The following is a 21,588-nucleotide window of genomic DNA, read 5'->3' on the forward strand; positions in this document are numbered from 1 at the left end:
TTACCTATCAATCTGTTTTAGGCATCTGGAGAGCACCAATCACCAAAGAGTGTAGGTGCTGAGACTGGAGGTCCTTAGAAATAATACTATTCAAGTTCAGCAATTACAGTTCTGTATGTAATCGCTACTTGGTACAAAAGGGTTAAGGAAAATGAAAGGAGATACACAAATCTTTCCACTTAAAAGTAAATGTCTTCCATGTAGTACACCATTGTAAAATAAAGGCTGATAATCAGTGGCAATTAATTACAGTTTTAACATAAACTAAGCATAGAAGAATCAACAACTGTTTCTATTCGCTACAAATATTATGCATGATGAAGTAAGTTTACTTACTGATGCCTATGTATCCAAAGATGGAGAAAGAATGGAAGTCATGAGACATAAGACAGATTTAAAACAAAAAAAAGTTTAGTTCCAATTAACTTTCCACAAAAACCAAATTAAGAAAATAAGACATAAGGCAGCACTACAGAAAGAAAATGTTTGACAAAGGACAGTTATGGAAAGGCATGAAAAATAAAGACAAGTTTTTCAATTTTCTTAAATTTCCATTATTTGGTATTTAAGAAAATTGTTGGAGATTCAAGAAATAATTGAGAAGAAAAAATAAAGTAATGCATAAGGTTATAATATACTATAGCAATTTAAATGTAATATTGCAATTCACCTGCAAGTTAAAAATGAGTTTACAATATTCTACTATAATTTTTTTTCCTGAAAATTGATTTTCTGAGGTAGATTGTTGCCTTTAGATCAAATATTGGATTCAGTTAAACTTCACGGATTTTTTATAAACTTTTATTTAAATTTTATTGAAAAACATGATCTCTTTAAAATTATTAGGTGCATTGATTTACATTATTTTTCCATATCTCTATCTTCTACTTGAGATTCCTTGATCAATATCTCAGTGTTGTGGAAATATTAATTGTCATTTTTTCAATGGGTTATTTTTTTATATATATAAAAAATATATATATATATTCCATAGGTGCTTTACAGGGAAAAATCTGTATTTGCTAAATTTATACTTTTAGTTGAAGTGCTGTTAGAAATCTGAGTAAGTGTGTCTCTAAATCAGAAGTGCAAGTATTCAGATTTGCATCTGCAACTCATTTTGCCTATGCAAAACTTTGCAGGTGCAAATTTTGTCCACAGACACTAAGGCTTGGTCTTAGCCTGGCTGAAAGCACATCAATTAGATGGAGAATGCAGACTCATAAGGCTTCCAATACCCATTTGTAGTAAAGTGAATTGCAGTCTTCCTTTTACTTTCACAGGAATTGGGTTAGACTTTAAGGAACCAGGGTCTTGATCCAGCAAAGTACATCAGCATGGGTGTAATTATAAAGATGTGAGTAGTCCCACCTAGATCAAGACCTAGAACTCACATACCATAACCTTTTAAATTCTATGTGTGTTGTATTTCTGTGAAACATACTTCTTTCTTCCAGCTACCCAAACAGTAACAATTCACAGGCATAAAATGCCATGGGGCGGGGGGGGGGGGGGGGGATCAGTGGTTAATTCTGGGTGAGAAGCTACTCCTGCTTCAATGAGTAATGCAAAGGTTCTCTATTCACAAAGAGAAATTCAACCCAAAACATTTGGAAATCAGACACTGTCTTTAAATAATCAAAACTTAAAACATACTATAGCAATGATATCTTTGCCCTGCTATAGTAACATTTTTATAAACTCATATATATGAACTCTCTGATCAAGGGGGAAAAGGTGACTTCAAAATAGAACAAAAATCAGCCAACACTAGATAGCACACACCCCCAAATACTTTATGAAGTCTATTCTTTTTAGTGTTGTCATCTTAATGTTATTCTTTTAAAATAATACAAAAGTAATAAATATTTTCTGACATTAGCCTATAAACAAAAATATTGTATGTGTAAATATTTCCTGTACTATGCTATTATGGTCTGTTCATACTGTGTTGATTTCTGCTTGCAGTCCCTTGACTACAATTAAGTTACATCAGTGCATGAGTACAATTCACCCTTTCTTAGTAATGTAATGTCTTAATAGAACAATGACTTTGGTCATATCATACTGTTAGAAAAGAAGACCCAAGACACCTTCCAGCTACAAATATGTTACCAACATATAATGGTAAAAAGATGCTTTCCTTTAACTACTTTTTTTTTTTACAATCTATTTTATTGACCCATTGTGTTTTTTTTCAACATTTAAATTACTTCAGATTTACAAAGAAAAAACTTTAGCCAATGGAAGATTTCATACTGAGATGTCTATCAAATGGGTTTTCTGATTGAGTTTTATAAAGTATATTCAGCAGGCGGCTTGGAAGAAATAACTTTTGGGCCAAGTTCTCAAACGTGCTAGAGCTGCATTCAGTACATCTGAGAAGTAAAGGCTTTTTGCCACCTTTAAATCCCCCTAACCTTGATGCAAACTAGAGCAGCCTCAGGACTATTTTAACTTGCTTTAGCACCTATGGGCTGTTGTGCTGGCCCCAAAACACTGAAGTGCAGTGTGCACTTTATACTTAGACACCTTTTACTTCCTCTGGAGATTCCCCATACAAGGAGAAATCCCAGCTGACTGCCCCATATTCTGTCCCTTTTGTGCCACGGTAGCACAACTGAGTTTCCAGCCCTCTTACTTATTTTCTTGATTTTGAAGAAGCTCAAGTTGTTTGTGGAATATACCCTCATCAAGAAAAGTCTATTCAATTATGTTGTAATAAATGACATTTCAGAAATGTGACTTATGCCTTGGTTCACTAACAATTTTAGTGATGACTCACAATGAATACTTACATGGTGCTGTCACCGAGTTCTTCATAGAGATTATTGGCAGCGCTACTTGATGGTTTGCCGGCTGGTAAGGCCATCTGGATTCTTGCTGTCTTTGCACATTCAGCTTGCCGTCTTTGGTAAGTTGTGCAGGGAGGGAAAAAAAATAGGTGTTAGAAATATTCTATAGCTTACATGGGCTGACATACAGTAGTCAGATGGTAGTTCCTCAAACATTATTGGTTTTGTATTCAAAGAAAGGTAATCATGTGAGCAATTTGTTTCAGCTTTGTATCACTCCATGGCTTGCTATTTCATTATGGAATTCCAGATCTCCAAAATGTATCTAAATACTATCACCCACTTTTAAATAATTGCCAAACCACCTGATCACCATGAAATAATAAAACATTAATTAGCAATTACATTTAATTGAGTAAGAGGTCAATTAAGCTTTAACAATACTTGTTTTCATCAGGTGGTATGTGGTGAACTGGCTGTTTTGGCAAAGTCCTTAGTTTATTGACAATTAATGTCACATTTAAATTTAAACATTTGTAAAGTCTCATTCAAAGTTTAATTTTTATGACTTGTAACATCTTTATCAGCATAAGAGCTGGTCAACAATTTCCCATTTGAATGATTTTTCCAAATGTCCTTGTTGTAAAATCAAAATTTTCTGCACGAAAATTTCAGTTTTGTTGAAAATTTTTGATGGTCTATCATCAGGAAAATTGAAATGATGGCAACCTGGAAAGCTCTTGTTAATTTCACCTTCTGTCTGCAGGCAGAAAGTGAAAGTAACAAGAGCCTTCCAGGCAGCTGCAGAGACTGAGCACTCTTCTTACTGATACAATAAATCCAAGCATCACTCAGTGGCTGCTTATCGGTGGTAAACCCTCCAAAGAGAAATAGGTGATCTGATGAAACAGGAGTTAAGGAATGCCAAGATCGGCCTACTAGGCAAATGCCTTGTGTAATTATTTCATTCCACTCCCATGTGTCCAAATAAAGACGATAAAGATCTGGGTTAGAGGTGAGGCAAGGAGGCTGAACTCCAGGGAGGTAAAGAACCAGGGAAGAAAATTAAATTGACAAGAGTCTTCTAGGTGGGCAGCTGACAAGCCTGAAAATTCCATTTTGGATGTCCTGAAACCAAATTTTTCAGGAAATCTCTTTCTGCAAAAATATTTACATTTTTTTGAAAAAAAAAAAAAAAAACATTAATTTTTTCACAGGAAGGGACTTCCTTTTTTTGACCAGCTCTAGTCAACATGTAGACCATAAATTCAAGCCCTCTAGTTCATTTGTAGGGGTGAGAAAGAGCAAATAATTACCATGTAACTGGTAACAGGATTGAGAGAAATTTAATTCAGAATAGAGTACAACAGACTCTATCTTGATTTTCAAAATAAATCATGATTATTATTCTTCATATTTATATTATGGTAGTGCCTGGAGCTAAGATGTCATTTACTGAAGTTCTAAAATCATCTAAAAATAGGGAAATAAAACTGGTTCATTATAAAATATATCAGCATTGTTACATTAAAAAAAATCCTCTCGTATTTGGCTGAAAAGATTTGGATGGTAAATAGGGTTTCCAAGCTCTTACTCTTTAACCTTCCTCCCTGCACCCCCCAAATTAACAATACTGAAGTCTGAAATTCTCAGACCCTGGATTGCTCTGGCATTACCCAATAATTGTTTCTTCTGAAGAACTAACTTCATTTCCCCTTTAGAATGCTAGTTTTAAATAATGATATTCATAACCAGGTATTTCTGGGATATGCACTATTCATAGTATATAACCATTACTGATATTGTGCTAAATTAGCCCTGATATAATTCTATTTAATTGAATTGAGTTACTCCAGGGATGAATTTGGTTTACTGACTTCATGTTTCAACGAACATTTATCTCCTGGGTCAATAAATCATGATGTTCACCTCAACAGAAGTCAATATCTGCTAATGACATCTCATAAACATTAAAAGGCCACACAAAGCCATGGAACTCATGGTAAAGAACAATCACCCAATGATTACAAAATTATACAAAGATACAGAAATATAAACAGCAAAGGATAGGATCATCTTCTCTATTCTGTGCTCTATATAAGTGTAACACTGACAGACCCTGGTTGTCGGCGGGTGGCCCTTAGCTAAGGCTCTAGAGCAGACTCATTAATCTCTCTCTCTAAGTGGTCTTGGTGCCATTAGATGGGATAGAACACCACACCCAGGAGGTGTGTGGGTTACATAAGCAAAGCCTTCACATTTTATTGTGTTTTCTTCAGCATATCTGTCCACATTTCCAAATTCAAATTAATAAAATAAATGATGTAAAAAGCAAGTGGTTCAATTAACACAAAAAAATCAAGTTTATTGGCGTATATACATATATAGATAGATATGTGGGGGGTGTTTTCAGTTTAATATAAACTATTTTTAATATCAAGCTACTATTTATTTAGTATACCTCTACCCCGATATAATGGTGTCCTCGGGAGCTGAAAATTCTTACCGTGTTATAGGTGAAACCACGTTATATCGAACTTGCTTTGATCCACCGGAGTACACAGCCCCCCCCATCCCCCGAGCACTGCTTTACTGTGTTATATCCGAATTCGTGTTATATCGGGTCGCGTTATATCGGGGTAGAGGTGTATGTATGTGTCACATAAAAGATATTTTAGCGTTTAACCCTATTACTTGGATTCCCTAGCTAGGCAGAGCCTGTGAAAAAGTTAAGAGAACATTTAATTCAGAGTTTTTTGAAGCACCCCTCAATGGGGAGGGATGGGCAGCCTGTGAGTTGGCAAGAGTAAGTCCATTTGGTATCATAATTTTCAGGATCAAAGGGAAAAGGACCCCTTATATGAACAGAGGCAGGCACCATCTTACTGGCTTCCCCTTCCTAGCAATTTGGCTCCTGGAGTAGAAGGGACAGCTGGCGTAAACATATTGTGGCTTCTTAGGAGCACCTATGGAATTGATTCTCACCAGAATTAACCTTCACTAGAGTCATGAATGAAATAGGGGATGTTGTTGTGCCTCCATGTCCCACACAGCCCCAACAGAAAATTCTTCTCAGGGAAAAAGAGAGATTGTTGTTGTGGAAGCATTATTTCACCTTCAGTATGGGCCTAAGACCCCCTCCATGTGCTTTAGTGAAGCAGACACTCAGAGCATACCATTGATTTACCAAACCTGGTATCTTGGCTATGACCCTGGCCAACACCTGATCTTTTATAAGATGGCATCCCATCTTTAAACCTGTGCATAAAATCGGTTTCAGAGTAGCAGCCGTGTTTAATTAATTGTATAATGCTGTACAATGGGGAAAAAATCCTTTCTTCTCTCTGCAGGCAAACAACATGACATTTGATTGCCTTATCTTAGCACATAACTGAATGTTTTATTAATTGGTCATAAAATTAACAAGTTTTTTTTAAATCTCAGGTAGCAATGCATTCTACAGTTTGACTATATGAAGTATTTCCTTTCACTGGCAATACATTTACTTCCCTTAAATTTCAAATGGCCTTTGTTCTTGTATAATGATAAAAAGTAGATACTGATCAGCTATCATTATTCTTAAACAAGGTGTAAGAAGCAAATCTAAAAGTAAATACTTACTCTTTAAATCTGTTGTCATGCGAGAGAGAGAGAGAGAGAGAAAGTCATGTTAGAAGTGTTCCATTTATAACAACAATTATCTGAAACAGTGAACCTTATATTCATAATAAACTAAGAGTGACAATCATTTTATATGTTAAATTGCAAAATTAATGACATATTTAAGAATCATTATGTTTCAGTAACTGAAAATCATTTAGTTCCTTTTGTGATTGTGAGACTGTTATAAAACTATCATCCATAAACATGAATTACAGGGGGACAAATCAGTTATGGGCTACACAGAATCTGAAAAAAATATTGATTAAAGATGTGGATATTGAAGTATGAATTAGGATTTTTACAAGTGGAATATTAAAGATGAAGTAATTTTTATAATTGCCTCCTCATTTTAACACGGTGAATATTAAATAAACAGTCCTTCATAGTAAAGCACAATTACATTTTGGCTTCTATGTAGAATATGCCACCCTTGCTATGATTAATTCATACTATATTTTTCATAATTGGCTTTTTGGTTTGTCCTAGATAGTGAATTTCAAAGCATCACTTAAAAGAAAATAATAATGATAATTTATTAGATTATTTACAAGCAATACATACAGTCAGTGAGCTGTGCTTTAACAGTGATAATTTCACATTAAAAGTAAGCAATGTAAAACTCATTTAGTTTAACTTTTATTTTTTTAAAAATGTAATAAGTAAAATTAATTCTTTGGATGTTAGCTGATCATTGAGCTGGAAAGTATTGAAAAACTACCCACTACACACAAAAGAGTTTTAATATCAAGCAAGTCTTAATGTTTCCATTATATGTGCACTGAATGTGACAGTTACATTTATTCAGCTATAATCTTTGCACTAAGTGGCAAAATTGAGCAGCTAGTTTGCCAGAAATGTTATCGGGAGATTATATTAAAGCAGCTTTGAAAAAGGGGAGCTAAGGAGTAAGACAAAAATGAACTTGTTCAATATAGTATAAGGTTTATATTAAGATGGAAATCATGTATATTCTCTTCAGTCTAAATGAATTCTATTGATTTATTTTTCATAATACTAATAATTTATTTGTGGTGGTTCGATATAAAGTCCAACTCTACATGATACCTGTAGACAAAAAAATTGTGATTTTAGATGGACGGCAGCTAAATAGATTCCTTAAAGCAGCCTGATATATTTGGGACCTGATTCTGTTCCAATGGATGTCAAGGGGAATTTTGCAATTCGCTTTTCCTTCCTTGAAAGAAATCACACAGAAGTCACATTGCAAACTAATGAGAACCTTTGTTTAGTAAAAATTTACTGCATGAAAATTTTAAACACAGTCTGACTCAAGAAACATGGGAGGCCTGATCCAACATAGGGATATATTTTCTGGAAGCATATTCTGAGGTGCAGGGCTCTCAATGGTATATTTTGCCTGGAAGGGGAATGGTTAAACACTGCTTGGGGAGAGGAGTGTGGATAGGAAACCTGGAGGATGTGCTTGTTCAGCACATACTCCCCATTCAATCCTGACAGAAGGGCTCCAGTCTGGATTGCCTGAGGTGCTTTAGGGTTATCCTCCCCAGGTACAGCCCCTGGCTAATGCAGGAGCTGATTAAACCCATGGCCTTTCAGACACTTTTTGGAGGATTAGTCTCTAAAAAAAACCTGGTAAAATTCAGATATAAATGTTACTCAAACAAATATCAGCCATTTAAAAATAGGTATAAACCAGTTACTCCTCTTATGTGACTATTAAGCATGCCTTTAGGCATACTAGTGTTCTTTCATGCAGTGATATATCCTTAAAAGATTAAGTAAATTTGATTTATAACACAGACCACCAGAATGCTGATCATCCCTATCTCTAGGGAATATTCTAACTCAGCTATTAAAAATGCCAAAATACAAGTACTCCATTTTTAAAGAGAATTGTTACTCAACTTACAGTTGTAAAACGTAAGATTGCTTTTGATTTTATTATCTGGATTTTATCATGGGGGGGAGGGATAGCTCAGTGGTTTGAGCATTGGCCTGCTAAACCCAGGGTTGTGAGTTCAATCCTTGAGAGGACCACTTAGGGATCTGGGGTATTTGGTCCTGCTAGCAAAGGCAGGGGGCTGGACTCAATGACCTTTCAAGGTCCTTTCCAGTTCTATGAGATAGGTATATCTCCATATTAAAAAAAAAATAAAAATAAAAAGTGGTATCCACATACAATATATAATGGCTACAGGACAGATATACAGCCAAATTTAGCCCTATCATAAGTACAACTAAATTTATGTCACTGTAGTTGCAGTTACTTATGACAGGGCATTGACAAACAGTACTGTTTCTATCCCAGTTACCGTGTGGGAAGGAACAGCACGACTGGTAAGCCTAAAATCTCACCTGGTAAATTACACCATATTGTAGACCTGCAATAATATTCATATTCCAGTGAGCTATTATAATACATGCGCATTGGTTTCTTTATATTCTTTCACCCAGTGATACATGGCCTCAAGTTGTGGTCTGCAAAGGCACTGGTACTTAATTGTCCCAATATAACAGACAGGGATCTGATAGCGGGGCATCCTCTGTAAGAACTTCTGAGCTCTGGAAAGCCCTCCCACACTTGGTTCTAAGTAGCTGAGATTTGCAGAGTAATAGGGCATGCTGCAGGGCCCATTTGCTTTACCTGGCCTTTGAAGAGAAGGAGAGGGATTGAGGTATAGGCTGATGTATGGAGGTGTTAGTATTTGATTATCGACTACTGTCTGGTGGAAGGTGTGAGCTCACTGAATTGCATTTTGTTTTTGTAATTTTAAATATTGGAAGGTTGCTCAGAGATTGTATATGGACACTGTTTATTTTATTTTTATTGAAAGGAAAAAGGAAATGTTATATATGGTCTCAATTTCCAACTGAGTATATGGATTAATGAGAAAACCTCAAACTGTTGGGTCAGATGAGCATCCAAAAGTTGAGATGTTTATCCATTTGTTAGCCAAACTATTTAAAATTCTTGAATCCATTAAGTGTAACAAGAAATTTAAAGCAAATAGATTCTCATGAGATTTCTGCCTATTCAAAAAAAGCTAGAATACAACAAGAGCAACCTTTCTACGGTATGTTTTAATGCTTGAACTTCAGTCCCAGCTGGAACCAAGTAGTTCACAGGTATGAAAAAATCAAAAATAATAACTGCCTCATATTTTAGAGCCACAATAAAATTTTGGGACGTCTCATTTTCCCTGCAATATGAAAGTTGAATCTCGATTCATATACTGAGCTACCAACAGTTTGGGCATATATGGACCCAGAGTTCTGGCTGAAGCATGATAAAGAGAAAGCTAGATATGAAATTCAGATTGCAATCCGTGTTCACATGTTTGATATTTGGATTCAGGGTTTTGGTTTCACTTCATCTATAATCTGAAAGAATTACTCCATCATATATATATAATTAATATAAAAAATACACATATACATAAAGACATGATGAGGAGTCAGACATTAAAAATAACCAGACTGTAGATTGGCTATGTGGAACAACTTTCAAAGCAGACCAGTGTTCAGGGCTACCAACTGTATTTCCCCTTGTAGTAAGTGTATAGGTTATTAGAAAGAATTTTCAATGACAAAGAAATTTGGAGTACTTACTGTCTGTAGCTGACCATAACTATTAAAATAGCAGGCATGCAGCAAAGGATGATTATGACAGCCAAAGCAAGCAATGCCCCTTCTGTGTAGCCTACAGCTTGTGCCTGCTTCTTAACATTGGCCACCACGTCTGGGGTGCGGATTTCCAGAATACGTCCTCCTTGCCCAAGGTATGGCTGAAATTCTTTATTGATATCCAGAAGTTTTCCATCCAAGAACCTTCAATATTACAAAACAAAACTATTACAGCAGACCTAGTTAATTCTGTTCTGACTATTAGTTCACTGAGTTAATAACTATATGTTCTGTATATACTGCTATAATATATATCTCATCTTTATGTACTTACAACTCTTACTATTCTTTCATAACCCCTTTTTCAGTATTATCATTGATGTATTTAATAGTAATCTCCCCTAGAGACTGATACCTTGATGTGTTGGGGTCACTTGTCTCCATGACCCCAGGAGCTACTTCAATGGGAGTTAGAGTTAAACAAATATGACAGATTGAAGGACAGAGACCAGGCATAAAAAAAAAAAATCAGTCTTCTGGTCCTCCTGGTTGGGTGTTGAGCATGAAGTTGATTTAACCCCATACAATACTTTTGTTATGGAAACAGCAGAACAAATAAAATGCCAAATACAGATCCTTGGATAGGTTGGATAGCCCTCAAATGGACAGCATGATGGATATCAGCCAAAAACAGCTATGAAAGGACACTGTTGCCCTGAAGAACTGAGAGTTCCAGGCTTGTTCCAAACTTTGTGTGGGGTTTTGGAATGTGAGGACTATGTTAGCATCAGAAAGTCAGCCCAAATCATCAAAGAAATGGAAAATTATAACATAGAATGCAGGTGGCCAGATGCAGATATAATCAAAATGACTGCCTAGGAAGGAGTACTGTGGAAAGGGATCTGGGGGTCATAGTGGATCACAAGCTAAATATGAGTCAACAGTGTAACGCTGTTGCAAAAAAAGCAAACATCATTCTGGGATGTATTAGCAGGAGTATTGTAAGCAAGACACAAGAAGTAATTCTTCCACTCTACTCCGCGCTGATTAGGCCTCAACTGGAGTATTGTGTCCAGTTTGGGGTACCGCATTTCAGGAAAGATGTGGACAAATTGCAGAAAGTCCAGAGAAGAGCAACAAAATGATTAAAGGTCTAGAAAACATGACCTATGAAGGAAGATTGAAAAAATTGGGTTTGTTTAGTCTGGAGATGAGAAGACTGAGACGGGACATAACAGTTTTCAAGTACATAAAAGGTTGTTACAAGGAGGAGGGAGAAAAATTGTTCTTCTTAACCTCTAAGGATAGGAAAAGAAGCAATGGGCTTAAATTGCAGCAAGGGCGGTTTAGGTTGGACATTAGGAAAAACTTCCTAACTGTCAGAGTGGTTAAGCACTGGAATAAATTGCCTAGGGAGGTGGTGGAATCTCAATCATTGGGGATTTTTAAGAGCAGGTTGGACAAACACCTGTCAGGGATGGTCTAGATAACACTTAGTCCTGCCTTGAGTGCAGGGGACTGGACTAGATGACCTCTTGAGGTCCCTTCTAGTTATATGATTCTATGAAAATGAAAAACAACAATTAAAACTGATTTTACCCATGAAATCCAGATGGCGGAAGAGAAGGAACTGCATTGATCTTGAATGTTGATGCACAAAGAGCAATTTTAGACTGGTAATCAGTTAATGGCAAAATTATACAGGCAAGATTTCAGATACTGTCATTCAATGTTATACCCTACTGAATGAATACGACAAGGTCGATCAGCCTACTTGTTATAACATTCTGCAGGACTTCATCAGCAAAGTCCCACAACATGATATTCTCATTGTTTTGGGCAATATGATAATCATGGCATAATGGCACACATGGAACTGGCTTCCATCAAAATGGTGGCAAATATGTTCTTGAACTATGTCAGTTGAATCACTTTATTATTAAAGGGATACTCTTTCCTCATAAAGAGAACCATAAAACAACATGGATCTCCCCGACACCATTACTAAAAATAAAATAGATCATTTTTGTACATACAATGTTCTAATTATCACTTCAAGATGTCTGCATATACAATGGGGCATACGTAGGCAGTGATCATCAACCATGTATTGCCACCATGAAAATGAAATTGAGGAAACTACGAGTAAAGAAAATTACAAGAAAGGTTAACATAATTAAGCTTGGGAATAAACAAATAAGGAATGTTTCTGAATTACAGTTTTCAAACAAGCTTTCAAATATGGCAGAAACAGTATTTAAATGACAAAGAAATGGCATGGGAAGCCATTAGCAAATCGAATATCATCCTTGAATCTAGCAAAGGTAAGAAGGAAGAGTGGACTATCAAGACCACATGGGATGTTATTGCATAAAGAAAACAAGCTAAGGTAAATCTACTCAATGCCTTAAGGCCAAAGTAAGGTAATCAATGAAAAGAGGAATATAGAGATAAAGAAGTAAAAAAAGATCAGCCAGAAAAAGCATATATCAATAGATAAGCACTGGAAACAGAAATGGCAGCAATGAAGGAACACATGAAAACACTTTATCAAACCACTATATGACTTGCTGGAGACTTTAGCCACAGCAGGGAAGGTCCAATGAAAGATAAGCAAGGGAAAACCTTAGACCAGCAAACAAAAAGATGGATAGAACACTTCCATGACATCCTTAACAGATTCTTGCCAGAAATAACGTTTAACTTCGATAATCATAGAATCATAGGGCTAGAAGGGACTGCAAGGGTCATCTAGTTTAACCCCCTGCCAAGATGCAGGATTTGTTGTGTCTAAACCATAAAAGACTAGATGGCTATCCAGCCTGCTTTTGAAAACCTCCAGCAACCTCCCTAGGCAGTCTGTTCCATTGTCCTACTGTTCTTACAGTTAGGAATTCCCTCCCCCGCCCCCATCTTTTCTAGGGAAGAGGGCAGAACTTGATGTTTGCTGTGAGGATATTACTCTGGATGAACTTAAAGTAGCCATAGAAAGATTAAACAACAACAAATCACCAGGTGAATATCAAATCACAGCAGAAGTCCACCCCCGACTCTAGGCTTCAGAGCCCAAGCTCCACCCTGAGCTGCACCTTCAAAGTACTGTTTATACAGCTATTTTTACAGCACCAGCCCACTAGCTTGAGTCTTTTGACCTGGGCTGGGAGGCTCACTCTGAAATGTTTAAACATATCCTGAATGACCTCACTTCCCTCATATTAAAAGGAATGGGATTCCATGGAGAATATGCCACTAAACTGCCTTTCAATAATTTTTGATGTCATTCTTACATCTGCTCTGCATAAGAAGTTAGATCATTTAGTCTCTAAGTATGTGCTATTTATCCAACAAAGCATAGCATGTATTGGGCCAGATTCTTTCCTGTGTCAAGATCTGCTTGGGGCTGGGGGTAAATGAGCAAGCCACAATTATCAAGCCACACCTGCTCCAGTGATTGTGTAAATTAGAGAAAGCTAGGGAAATGCCCTGTATGCTCAGGTGGGGGAATGGCTGATGCAGGAACCTGTTCAAGCTAGTTCATAGTACCTACTCTTTCAAGGGAATTCTTAGCTGAGCAGTTGTGTCCAGATTCCTGAGTGGCATGCAAAGAGGCTGGAACAGGGGAAAATAATACCCACAATCTTTATAATACTTTAACTACATTAAGTAGAGCATGATCATACATTTTTAAAGTTAGTTTGGGACTCATGAAAGTTGCTAGTCTGACATCAATGTAAACCGAGTGTTCTATTTATTCAGAGAATGTACAGTACAAAAATCAGTGTAAAATCGATATCATGCCACCATATATTTTCAACCCTCTTCTGGAAGAAGTACTACTACTATAGTATAATGCATGCAGTGTAGTTGTAGCCGTGTTGGTCCCAGCATGTTAGAGAGACAACATGGATGAGGTAATATCTTTTACTAGATGAAGTTCTGTTGGTGAGAGAGACAAACTTTCAAAGAAGAGCTCTGTGTAGCTCAAAAGCCTGTCTCTTTCTGCTGAGATTTTCACCATAAAAGCAATTGAGATAATCTTGTCCACTACACACTGGCTATATCCTATTAGCTCATTTTACATATGTCATCAAGACAGCCATCAGATGACAATACAATTTGATCACAACCAACATTGACTAATATTCTCAATTCTGGACTGTTGGCTTCTGACTATTAGTAGAAAACTATAACAACACAGGTATGAAAATAGACAAAGGAGTTTGCCAGGATAGGTTTAGACACTACTGGAAATTAGAGTTAATCATCAGGGACTACATTCTACTGTCATTACTCAAAATCTACAGTAACTACAGATGTATAATAGTGTAAAAGAGTATAATTTTGGACCAAAGTTAACAAACCAGTGTACTGAGATACACTGAAAAAAGCAAAATAAATTTTGCTGAAACTAGAGATAGTATTGCTTAGTTTAGGTGTCAGATCGCAGTTTTGTAACCTGATCTGAGTAAGGGGCAGCATATGGCTATGCTATTCCAGGAGCGCACCAGGGAATTAATTGTGATTGAGAGTCACAATTAATTCCCTTATTCTCCACTTACCGAACAGGAATAGGGCTGTTCAAAAATTTTCCATCTTAATTGTTTTTCAATGAAAAATTTTGGTTTTGATTAAACTACAAATTAAAATTGCCACAAAGAGTATCTGCTTTCCACAGAAAAAAATCATTTTTAAATCAAAATGTTTTGGCCTAAAACTCAAAATCTAACAGATTTTTTTTTCTGGGCCATGATGTCCTTTTCAAAATGGCCACCTAATCGTGGGCAGGTTCTGACCAAACTCCCATTGACAACAACAGGCGTTGGCAGCCATTTTGAAAGAGGACAGTTCCACATGGTCTTCAGTGTAATAAAAAATTATTCCTCAGGGGTCCTCCTGAAGTTATGAACAGTAATGCAATATAGTACCATTAATCAAAAATACCTTCATATGCAATCTAGGCATATGAATTCCATTTAGTTTAAACTCTAAAGGAAGTTTGAAGTGTCTGTGTTATTACATTATTAAGATAATTTGAGATACAGAAACAATCTGCTACTGGGAGCTAAATTTCTTAAAGGACCAATTTTTAAAATTAACTTTTACCTTTAAAATCTCAGAATATTAATTCTAAAAATATCAAAAAGTGCTATAATTTTTGGGAGGATATGCTGTTTTCTTCATACACAACATAAGTAGTTGAATCCTTGCTTATGTGTAATGTTCAGCTAAGCATGAACTATGGAAACATGAGCAGTGCTTCCATAATACTACCTTGATAATGGAATAATGATTAATCATTCATTGATCCATCAACTCGTTCTAACGTTCCACCAAAGGTTGTGAGAATAATATTTTCTTTAAGAAAGAATACTTTGTCCTTTTTTATTACTATGTTTTGCTAACATTCATAACTAAGCCTTTGGCCCGTTTTCAGATAATGTGTTTGTTTTTGGTAATTTAGCAAAAATAATTTACCCTTACCTAAACAGAATTGCAATATGAATGTTGAAAATGCAAGCATAATGGAGACCAGAGCTCTAATTCTTCATTTGCACACTAGATGTCACTGGTGTATGGTAGATGTCCTCTGTGCTGATGAAGAATATGCAAGTATTCAGCTTTGCCAGCATTATACCTCTGGAAGACTTTAACACTGTCTCAGTTAAGATTCTGTTAACTTTTACAAACCCTTATTTTAAGGGGTTCATAACTCAACGATACACATTCACTACATTGCATACTGCACAAGGGCTCAGATGGGTGGATTTTTTAAATGTAGGATATTTTTAAGGTGAATAGATAGAAGAGAATTTTTTATAAATTACAATGCTTTTAGTGCGCTAATAAATAAAAAACGTGTAATTAAAATATGCTGGTATTTTCAGTCCAAATAGTTTAAATGGTTTCATTGCTTTTTAGTCATTTGTGGAGGAAATAATTTGATACAGTTGCTGCAATACTTGAGAATAACCTCAAATAGATTTTCTATACTTACTGTGCATTCACAAGACAGCACATAGGCCAAGACAGATCATATATTTAACCCTTATTGATCACGAGTTCTGAAGAAGACTGTGCAGTCCTCATTGTTCATAAGTATTATAATGATTAGCATATGTAAAAATCACCCATGGTTCTGAGAAATTCTTACTGTGCCCAATTGGCAATGAGCAGCATAGGCTAAAGTTTAAATTTTAAACAAAATTCAAATTTTACTGGCTTTTGTTTCTGCAAGTCTAATCTTATATGTTATTTGAACAGAACTGTTTGAGTGGGAATGATTAAATACAATTTGAAAAATTGCTACGGTGATACCACATCTGCTCTAGCCAATGACTCAGATGCTGAACTGCATTCAAGCTACACTTGGTGCAGTTCAGGAGGTGAGTATAATAGTGGCTTTAGGTACCTTTAGGTATTCGTTCCCCCCCCCCCGTCTAACTCTGAGACTAGCTGGAGACTGGAGCAGTAGTGTAAGTTAGACAGCCTTGATGCTGCCCTAACTTGTGTCTAGCTGCCAATAGCCCTTAGGTCCATTTTGGCAGCAAGAGATGACAGGATACCTCAACCACTTCCCTCTTGTACAAACCGTGCTCTTTGCGGCAAAGGGATAGTATAGGAATTGCTATTGTGCCTCTAAGTCACCTGAAAATTCATCATATATGGGGAATGTTTAGGGGACCAGATCTGCTGACACAAGGGCCAGGGTCATATCCCAATATTCATCAATAGACCCAATTAAAGATTCTTTTCTGAAATTGACAGGTAAAGGCGGGAACCTTCTATTAAAGCTCAAAATGTAGATTAAAGCCAGTGATCCAATTATGGATCATATACAGAATTACACTATATGTATTGTAAGTTAATGTTTAGTAAAGGATCACTGAAGGACATCTGAAAGTATTTTCCCATACTCAAATAATAATTTTGTATGAATGCTAAAACTACAAATGGGCAAACTCATGGGCTAAATAGGAACTGTTCTGAATGTTCTCCGTACCTCCTATATTAAAATATGAGTCTCTTCCAAGATTGGGAAATACTGGGTTAGGCAGACCCATCCCCAGTACCATCCCATAACTCCCACCATTGGCCATCTCCATCTCTGTATTTAAATAGAGACTTGATGTGTTTCTCTATCTCTGACTATTAGCCCCTGGCATCTGCTGTTTATTACACAGGGTTCCCTGCCACCAAGAATCTTCCTTCTGGTACTGAACTCCCTGCGATGATCATTCTTAGTGGGTTGGCATGGGATGGTTATAAAACCTGGCAATCTCTTTCCAGTGGGAGGAGGACCACTAATGTTGCCTCTGAAGACATCCCACTTGTGCGGTGGGGAAGGATCACTGAACCTCCCCGTTAAAAGCCCAACTACAGGTAGGAAGGCTGCAGTTTTAGGGCGGGAGTTTCTCTAGATTTGAATAAGCATCTGAGCTTATCTGAACCAAATCTTTTGAGATTCACCCATCACTAGCTAAAACATGGTAATGCTTCAGATTTCAAGTAATGAAACTCTTACTTCATTCCTCTCCTTTACTTTACTATGAGGATGCTTATTCACCTCTACCCCAAGGGCAGGAAAGCATTCTCCAGGATTTTGCTGATTTAAATTTTTAAAAGCTTTAAAAGAAAAAAAAATACACTGACTATGGAGGCACATGAAGCATTTTAATGAGGTTCCTTCCACAGCTAGTATTATCCTTTAGCAGTACAAACCGGGAAAGCTAATGCTTTTTATATGTCTGAACATTTGCATTTTAACCTCTCCTCACTATACAGTACTGTATATCCAAGTCTGGACTACAAAATACATTTCTGTACTTTCAATGGACCCTGACATAAATATGGCCAAATTTTCTGTCCACACAAGGGCATATTGCCAGCAAAAATCCACAGTGTGTGCACAAAACAGGTAATTGCCTACATGCATGTGCATTGGCTCACTTTGTATGTAGGTAGATTAAGTCAGGATCTTGCACTACCACATTTGGAATCCAAGTCTGAATTTAGGAACACTGGGCTACAAGGATCTACAAGGGCTATCACAATCATCATGATAGCTGGAGCACACGCTATCTACAGGAAGTATGTTCAGACTAGTTTGCACTTGGTAGAGCCATTCTCTAATTTCCCAAGACTCCCAACAACTCCACCATCAAATGTGGTCATCTGGGATGAAAGAGTCAAGGGACAGCAGCAATGAAGAGTTTACGGGGGCCTAAACTGTGGGCCCCATTTAATTTGAATGTATCCCACATGCAAATACCTCTCATAATGCAGGGGCCAGATTATCCCACCAGTTGTGGACACAACTCCCATTGACTTTGCTGAGAGTTGAGTGCAACTGATGAGGTAATTGGGTCCTGGGTTCTTCTCGGGGGATTTGACAAGCACTCTTTTTATGGATACAGCAACAGATCTCTTCTGTACTTCCTCAGTGGACCTGTAACAAGCACCCACTGATTTTCAAGGGGGTCAGCCTAATCCAGGAACTGTATGTAATCCCTCAATCCATCCATCATGCAACTATTTGCTTCACCCTGTCTGTTCTATCATCCATTTGCATCTCTGACACACATTAAATGGATTTAGAACTGGTTGATAGGTCTCAAAATGTAATTGTAAACGGGGAAACATCATTGTTGTGGCTCTTGTAGGGTCCTGGGGGGATTGATTCTTGGCTTTGTGTTATTTAACACTTTTATCAATGACATGAAACAAAACATAAAATCATCACTGATAAAGTTTGCAGATGACAAAAAAATTGGGGGAATGTTAAATAAAGAAGAGGACAGGTCACAAATACAGAGCAACTTTGGATTGCTTGCTTAACTAGGTGCAAGGAAACAATACGAGTTTCAGTATGACTAAATGTAAAGTCATAAATTTAGGAAGAAAGCAGGTTATACTTTGATGATGGGAGGCTCAATCTTGAGAAGCAGACTCTGAAAGAGATTTTGGAGTTGTGGTGAAAGATCGGCTGACTATGAGCTCCCAGTATGATGCTAAAAGGGCTAACAAGATATTTGGATGCATAAACAAGGGAATATCAAGTAGGAGTATAGAGATTATGTTACTTCTGGAGTTGGTATTGTTACAACTACTATCAGAATACTGTGCCCTGTTCTGGTGTCTGACATTTAAAAACTGGAGAAGGTTCAGAGAAGAATGCTTAAAGGACTGGAAAACATGCTTTATAGTTAAAGTCTCAAGGAAATTATCAAAGAGAAGATTAAGGGGTGATTTGATCACTCCTATATTTACTCGGGGAATAGAAATTAGATAATAGAGGGTTCTTCAATCTAGAAAAATCCAATGGATGGAAGCTGAAGCTTAACAAACTAGACTAGAAATAAGAGACAACATTTTAGCAGTCAAGATAAATAACCATTGGAACAATTTACCAAGGGGCATGATGAATTCTGCACTGGAAATTTTAAAATCAAGATTAGATGTTTTTCTACAAGATATACTCTAGTTCAAACAAGAATTAATTTTGGAAACTGCTCTGGCCTCTGCTATACAGGAGATCAGACTAGATGATTACACTGGTCTCTTCTGGCCTCATAATTTTTGCCTGTATGGATCTAGGTGCCTCAGACTGTAATTAATCCAAAAGAAAGCTTACGGCCATTTGCTTTTTAGATCTGTGACAGACACAGACTGCCTTATGCCATCTCTGAATGCTCTGGTCTAACTCTCATTGCGGGAGAAGCAAACACTCAGACAAAATGTAGGAAGAAGCAGCAGACAACAGTTGATCTGGAAAGACTAGGTAAGCCTTTTCCTTGCTTTCATACAAATACAAGGCTCATGGAAATACATTTGGAAACCAAGATAAAAATAATAGGTCTAAGAGGGTGATTTCTGCAGGTGGCAGAGAAGGAATTTATTTATTCATATACACATTTTGATTGAACACAGTGCTTACAAAAAGTGACAGAATGACATCTCTGTAGAGTAAGGTACTCATTTAGTCCCATAAACTACCCCCAGCCATTACCTAGAGATACCATGTCTAGAAGTGAGAAAGTACTTTAGTTTCCATGCCATTCGGTCATTGGCTTCTGAGACTACCAAAGATAAGCCAATAGTTGTGGTGGTTTTTGTGATGCTGGCAAATGTTCACCCACTTGGAAATTAATTAAGAACGTGAAGGAATTGCCATAGTGGATTAGACTATTAGATTTACTGCCATATTTTGTCTACAACAGCAGCCAGTACCACCTTTAAAGGAAAGTGCATCAACCCTGTAGTGAGCAATGGCACAAACTACCCAGAGGGGAAGTTCTTTCTTAACCCCATTAATTAGTGGTTGGCTTCAGCCCTGAAGCATGAAGGTTTATAACCCCTATAATTTTTTTAATCCTATGTAGATCCTATCCTAGACTGTGCATATTCTCACTACACATATAAATGTCTAGACATTTAATATATGGCAATGACTTTCAGCCACTATCAATCTAGTCTTGGATTGCCCCCTCCCACATAAAGGTGACCACTGGTTTCACTAGAGTAGAAAAGATCCATGAGAATCCACTCCATAATAAGCTCCTCCATCAATCCATTGTAGGTACAGGGTTTGTCTTTGTGGAATGAGCAGCAGGAGGCACCCACAAACACCATATTTTTCCAGAGATCTGTAAGAATCTTGGGAAGAATGGAATTGAAGGTTGTGAATCAGCAGAAGTCCAAGGCACTGAAGGAAAATAAAGATAGTGGGCTGCAAAACAGGCAACAAGAATACAGACATCAGTGACAAATGATTTTAGATACTTACTTAAAAAGTTCATTCCTCATTATAGCTCGGTTTGTTTGAGGGTCAATTGCATAGACCATTAAGTCAGATTTGGAGTAATCCTCTTCTGAAAAGCCATCTCCAAATCTGCGGGCTCCAATGGATTCTACCACAACCGTTGCACCAGGAATCTGATCTTGAACATAGCGTTCCAAAATCCTGAAAATGAAATAGAGTCAGAAAGTTACAGTGATTTATTCATTCTAACAAAGACTAACAAAAACCTGAACTGTAATCTAATAGACCAAAACAATGGCTTTGTAGGCTGCTAACCCTATGAGTCCCATTCATAAAATCCCCATTCCAACATAACCTCTTAAATACTCACCCCTTAGGAAAAACTTAGCAATGTTAGGGGAGGCCATTGCACACAGTTTCCTTAAGTCTAACTCTTTGTATTTATGATATAGTTTGAGTTTTAAATGCCTCATGGGAAATTGCAACTGTATTTTACAAATAAAACTGTCAAGCTTTTGTGGAATTATATGGTTTCAGAACTCTTTAGTTCTACCTTTACACTTGAGGGGTAGTAAATTCTCTCACACACAAAAATAATATCCTCAACCATTTTCAGTGGAGTATATCATCTGGACATACAGTATGACATAACATATCAGGTTCGAGTATACCTGCAACTCCTAAAGGTGTAAATAAGCTTTACAATCATGGGAGAGGTTGGAGTATTGGTCTGATAAGTTTACTACCGGAAAATAAAAATTATCT

The 21,588-nt window shown here is 36.8% G+C and overlaps 1 protein-coding gene across 1 annotated transcript in view; it reads right to left on the bottom strand.

Annotated features, from left to right (window-relative positions):
* Positions 1-21,588, bottom strand: part of PCDH15 (protocadherin related 15) — an 812,634-nt gene that overhangs the window by 22,826 nt on the left and 768,220 nt on the right. Inside the window, exons 28-31 of the mRNA XM_026651074.1 lie at positions 20,848-21,024; positions 10,050-10,268; positions 6,417-6,425; positions 2,799-2,909 (exon numbers count right to left, since the gene is read on the bottom strand). Of these exons, the coding sequence (XP_026506859.1) occupies positions 2,799-2,909; positions 6,417-6,425; positions 10,050-10,268; positions 20,848-21,024 (516 nt within the window). The remainder of the gene's footprint in view (positions 1-2,798; positions 2,910-6,416; positions 6,426-10,049; positions 10,269-20,847; positions 21,025-21,588) is intronic.

Source organism: Terrapene carolina, unplaced genomic scaffold (assembly GCF_002925995.2).
Source record: "Terrapene carolina triunguis isolate 2854851 unplaced genomic scaffold, T_m_triunguis-2.0 Scaffold95, whole genome shotgun sequence".
In the NCBI taxonomy this organism is placed as follows: domain Eukaryota; kingdom Metazoa; phylum Chordata; order Testudines; family Emydidae; genus Terrapene; species Terrapene triunguis.